This window comes from Nothoprocta perdicaria, unplaced genomic scaffold (genome assembly GCF_003342845.1).
Source record: "Nothoprocta perdicaria isolate Ctin4 unplaced genomic scaffold, notPer1 scaffold_9, whole genome shotgun sequence".
In the NCBI taxonomy this organism is placed as follows: Eukaryota; Metazoa; Chordata; class Aves; order Tinamiformes; family Tinamidae; genus Nothoprocta; species Nothoprocta perdicaria.
In genome coordinates, this window is record NW_020456198.1 from 5,650,949 (window position 1) to 5,656,530 (window position 5,582).

Sequence of the window (5,582 nt, forward strand, 5' to 3'; positions counted from 1 at the left end):
CCGGCGGGACCGGGCGGGCGCGGAACGGAGCCGCCGCCGCGGCGGGCGGGGCCTGGCGCAAGCTCCGCCCCCTTCCTGCGAGGCCCCGCCCCCGGCCGCGGCAAGGAGCCGGGTGCAGCGGAGGTGGAAGCCCCCCGGAGCGTGCGGGTCCCGCGAACAATATGACCCTCGCGCCGCCCCGTAGCTGCACGGGCGGCCCCAGCCTCGGCCCCAACGGGCCGCGCAGCCGTTGCTGCGGGGAAGCGGAAGTGGCGGCCTCTCTCCGCTCTCGCGAGAGCGTGCGGCGGTTGCCGTGGAGCCGGCGCCGTGACGTCATCGGTGGCGCGCAGCGCTTCCCGCCCCATCCCGGTTGGCGCTAGAGGACACGGGCAAGATGGCGGCGGCGGCGGCAGCGAGGGCTCTGCGGCGCCTGGCGCCGAGCGGGCGGCAGGTGGGCACGGGCGGGGCGGGGCGGGGACCCCCCGCCGCCGCCGCCTCTTACCTCTGCCTTCCGCAGGGCCCCGCCGCCGGGCGGCTGCTCCAGCTGCGCAGGGGGATCCGGCTCTCCGCGCCCGCCGCCATACAGGTACCGGCGGGGAGGGAGAGGGGCCCTGATGGGACGGGAAGGGAGAGGGGATTCCCCGCCCCGGCTCGGGGTGAGGCCCCGCTGGAGCGGCGGCCGCCTCTGGGGGGTGCCGGGGTGCGCGGGGGCTGCCCCGGCTGCCCGAGCGCCGCTGCCGCAGGTGACGGTGCGCGACGCGCTGAACCAGGCGCTGGACGAGGAGCTGGAGCGCGACGAGCGCGTCTTCCTGCTCGGCGAGGAGGTGGCGCAGTACGACGGCGCCTACAAGGTGAGCGGCCGCCCGTGCGGGCCGGGGGCCGGCCCCGCGCCGCCCCTCACCCCTCCCGTCCCCTGCAGATCTCCCGGGGGCTCTGGAAGAAGTTTGGGGACAAGAGGATAATCGACACCCCCATATCGGAGGTACGGCCGCACCTCACCTAGCCCTGGTGATCCTCGTGCCCCCTGATCCCAGACACTGACCCTGGCTTTTTTTCTGTTTAAGATGGGCTTCACGGGGATTGCTGTTGGTGCTGCTATGGTTGGTAAATTTACGTTTCTTTACTGCTGAATTAAATTTTCAAATAAGCTCTTTTGCATTAACCCCCCTACTCACATGTATCCTGACTTCAATAGGCTGGGCTGAGGCCAGTGTGTGAATTCATGACATTCAACTTCTCCATGCAAGCCATAGACCAGGTCATAAACTCCGCTGCCAAGACCTGCTACATGTCCGCAGGATCCATCGCCGTGCCCATCGTCTTCAGGGGCCCCAACGGGGCATCCGCCGGCGTCGCTGCCCAGCACTCGCAGTGCTTCGCTGCTTGGTATGGCCACTGCCCAGGCCTGAAAGTTGTCAGTCCGTGGAGCTCGGAGGATGCCAAAGGTCTGCTTAAAACCTCCATCCGGGATGATAATCCAGGTGAACACATTCAGATCGCGGCAATAGCTACCGTTAGTTCTTCAAAAGAACATCGCTTCATGTTTCACCTTGCACCCCATTTAAAATGTTTGAAACCCTAAACACTTAAGGCTGCTTTACTCTTCCTTTAAGGTACTTGCAAAGGCACAGAGATATTGATTCTGATCCTTCTTTTGTTGTAAATCACATGGCTTGCTTACAGTAGGCTTTAATTTTGTGTTGTTGCCAGCTAATTTATCTTTAATCCTAATTTGGTACCAACGTGGAAGCTTGGAAGAAGCATTTATGAATCTATCTTAAAGGAAGTTAAGAGGATAAAACTCAGTCAGGGAGACGTTCTGCATATACAGCATCTGAGTGTATAACTTGCTTTTATAGATCTTGAAATTCAGATGATATGTTCAGAATACCCTGTCATTAACTGAAAGCAGGGCAGCCTCTGCTTTCCTTTCTCACAGGCATGTCTGCAACATCTAAGACCTAATTTTACAACTAGCCATTCTGCAGAAGCGTTTTCTAGAACATGACCCTCTCCACTTTCATTCCATCTAGTTGTACACAAGCTGTACACTCAGTTCTATAAACTTTAAAAGGTAACACTGTAAAAACAGAGGCTTTAAGTCAATTATCCTTATCAAACTAGTCTGCATAACTCAGTTTTTGTAATTTTTTAAAAGAACTCATAACACCTTAAGTTTAGTATTAACACTTATTACCATCATGTACCATAAGTTAAATGCTTGATTCTGCTTAAGTCTGGTTCTAAGCAAGTGATTTAAGTTTTTAAGATAATTCAGTAGTGACGTCAAAGTTGAAATTGCCCTTCCCTCAACACACTCAACTCCTAGTTGAGCTGGTCTGCCCTAGTACTGTCATCCTCCATGCCTGTAGCACTACAAATTAATCCAAGCCGGTTTTGTTCTAGTTGTGATGCTGGAGAATGAACTGCTGTATGGGGTTCCCTTTGAAATGTCAGAAGAGGCACAGTCAAAGGATTTTCTTATTCCAATCGGAAAGGCCAAAGTAGAAAGGCAAGGTAAGATGTGAACACAGCCAGTGTATCCTTACTAACTGAACTGCTCAAAGAGAGGTCTGGGGTGTGCGCGTGTGTTTTTAACCCTTCTTAAAGCACTGTTTTCACAAAAAACAGGAAAACATTTCAAATGCTAAATGTTGTTTTATCCTATGGGATCCTGACTCTATTTTTCTGTTCCCTATATAAAGCAATGTCACTTGGTTTTCATTGTCCCATTGAAATCTGTAGCTTTCTAAAAGACTACTATATAAGGATACAGCCTTAGGTAATGTCTGAAAAGCTTTTTTTCTCCACTTGAGAAATTTGGGGGAGTAGTTTTTGTTTGTTTTTTTTCCAAAAAGACCAAAAGCGCTGTAGGCTGTTCATAATTTCACATCTGAAGGTTTAAAAGGAATAACCTAAGAAGTAAATTCAGTCTCTTTTCAGTTCCCTGAATTCAAGGAGGCAGATTTGGTCTTGACATAGTCCTTCCACTGCCATTTTCCAGGCTGTGGCTGTGGAATTCTTTATATTTAACTGAAATGGCAAATACTTCAATTTACAAGGGGATCCTGACATTACCTTGGAAAGAGTATGGAAGTTAGAGGAAAAAATTCACATCTTATTTCCCTTCTAGGCACTCATGTTACATTAGTGTCCCACTCGAGACCCGTGGGACACTGTCTGGAGGCTGCTGCTGTACTTGCCAAGGAAGGTGTCGAGTGTGAGGTGTGTAAAGTTTTTGGTTACTTTTCCCTTTCCACAGATGGGGGGGAAAAAGGAGAAAAAAAAAAAGTGTGTCTTGTTCAGGCCCTGCAAAGCTTAACTGTCTTAAGAATTGATTTTGTATATTTTTAAATGTGTTCAGAATCAGTGAGCTAGGTGCCTGCAATTTGTGTTTCTGCATTTGACCTTTTCATCACAGAATTAAGGCAGAATGTTTGAAGCTGTGTATGATCATAAGCGGAACAGTACACTATAATTGTATCGATATATATAGATATAGTAAGGCTGATGTGTCTGGGATTTTCCAGGAACCAATAGAAATCATTCTGTAAAAAGCCTGTCGAGATAAAGAGTTTATAATTTTGTTGACATTTAAATCTTATCCTTAAAGTCAGAACAGCTGAAAATGGCAGAGGACATGGTACCCAAGCAGTAGTAACCAAGAGGCTTAAGAGGATAGAACTGATTTGTTCACTTTCTTTAAGGTTATAAATCTACGTACTATTCGACCAATGGATATTGAGACAATAGAAACCAGTGTTGTCAAGACAAACCATCTCGTAACTGTAGAAGGAGGATGGCCACAGTTTGGAGTAGGAGCTGAAATCTGTGCCAGGATCATGGAAGGTATTTAAGTTTTGCAATATACTTGTTGATCTGATGGGTTACTCTGAATCCTGATGGCTTCTTCATGAATTGCTCGATAAAGCCAAATGCAGATAATAAGATAAAGATGGGCTCTTGTATCTGAAGAACTTGAGTTTAGCCATCTTGCTTAACCCACTTGGGATAACTTTTATCCCAAGAACCTGACTGTATAATAAGCAGGATAGTAGCTTTCCATCCAACCCTTAGGGCATAAAGATAAGCAAGTCAAGAACAGCTAGCCCTGGAATATTAAAACTGCAAGAATGAAACTGTTTAGGATTCAGAAATTGAATTGAGAGCTACACTATCTGGCAAACTAACAGCTCTCTTCTGTTTCAGGACCTGCCTTTAACTACCTGGATGCTCCAGCTGTCCGTGTTACAGGTGCAGATGTTCCTATGCCTTATGCAAAAATTCTAGAAGATAACTGCATACCTCAAGTAAAGGATATAATATTTGCAGTGAAGAAAACCTTAAATATCTAAATTGTAAATACATATTTTAAAGTACTGCTTTAAAAAGCATTAATGTTGTACGACGAGCTGAATGCCTAACTGTTGTATAGCTACATGAACTTTTGTACAGTGGAAAAAACATTATGACCTCCCTGAATATTTATATGGCTGTGTGTAATGGGGGTATCCTCTAAGCCGTACTTCCCTGTGATGATGTACTAATGCTTATTTGTAAGTGAGCTTGTACTTCAGCAGTACAAGTGGATTGGTGTTACAGTATATGGAGAAATCCTATTCTGAATTCAGAGGGTGACTAAACCCTCTGCTTTTGCCTGTCTTGTAATTATCAGACTGGAGGCGATATAGGTGACTGTGGAGGCGGTCAGGTAAAGAACAGCAGTGAGCAGTGGGCTCCTGGGGCCTGTGCGAGCAAGGCTTATTAAAGGTGAATGATTAAACCAGAGTGGAGTTGAGCCTTGTTTTTCAGCATCACAACTTAAGTGCAACTATCTAGACAAAGGTGTTTTAAAAGTCTGTGGTAAGTATTAGAGATGGCTACCCTGTTTAGTTTGAAGAAAACTAGTCTCATGCAGTAAAGCTTCTGCAGCGTGGCTTAAATAAAGATAGTGATCGTCTTCGGTATGTGATGGACAATAACTTTTTTTCACTATTTACCACCTAAAGCAATAAAGCATTTTGAGTTGCCAAAACTTATGCATTATTAAACTTACTACAGATGCACACAGCACTCTCAATTACAGTTCTTACAATAAAAAGCCGTTCTATGGCGATGCTGTATGGCTGGCTCTGAAGAGCAGCACAGCCTTGGCCTACACTTGTAGCAGCTACCAGTCCTCATGTGGCAGGTGGGATCAGCTGCACTCGCCTCCAGGCAGCTCAGCTCCCCTGTGCTTAGCTTAGGGACAAGTCCTGACACGCAGCCTCCAGAACACTGTTGTTAAGTAGCTCCTGTTACTGCTCTGGTAAAGAGCAAAGGCTGCCTCCAGGAGCTGTGCAGTGCAGCTTGCTCCATGTCATGGCTACACATTTGGCTAATGCATGGCTAACATACATTTAACTGGAGGGGAGGAGGAGATGCTTACCTGCATGAGCAGCAGAAGAGCTCAGGTCCTATTGCAGTTCCAGGCCAGGAGCTGTCCGGGTGAAGCTTTCACCATATTCCCCACTCGTAGAAGGGCTGTTCCATTCCTGGGAAGTCAGGCTTGCAGGGGCAGTCCTAGCTGAATGCACCCACCACCACTCTGCTGGAGCAATTCC

General features: G+C 47.9%; 1 protein-coding gene across 1 annotated transcript; it reads left to right on the forward strand.

The window, feature by feature from the left end:
- The first annotated feature begins 373 nt into the window (after positions 1 to 373).
- PDHB (pyruvate dehydrogenase E1 beta subunit) lies at positions 374 to 5,155 on the forward strand. Its single transcript, XM_026052533.1, has 9 exons — positions 374 to 565; positions 723 to 830; positions 899 to 961; positions 1,044 to 1,079; positions 1,175 to 1,460; positions 2,386 to 2,496; positions 3,113 to 3,204; positions 3,687 to 3,828; positions 4,189 to 5,155. The coding sequence occupies exons 1-9, from the start codon at positions 374 to 376 to the stop codon at positions 4,332 to 4,334; spliced, it is 1,176 nt and encodes a 391-aa protein (XP_025908318.1). The 3' UTR covers positions 4,335 to 5,155.
- The last annotated feature ends 427 nt before the right edge of the window (positions 5,156 to 5,582 follow it).

Coding starts and splice junctions, on each gene's coding strand:
- PDHB (XM_026052533.1), top strand. CDS start 374: ATGGCGGCGGCGGCGGCAGCGAGGGCTCTGCGGCGCCTGGCGCCGAGC. Junction 1,461..2,385: donor CATCCGGGATGATAATCCAG/GTGAACACATTC, acceptor GTTTTGTTCTAG/TTGTGATGCTGGAGAATGAA. Junction 3,829..4,188: donor CTGTGCCAGGATCATGGAAG/GTATTTAAGTTT, acceptor CTTCTGTTTCAG/GACCTGCCTTTAACTACCTG.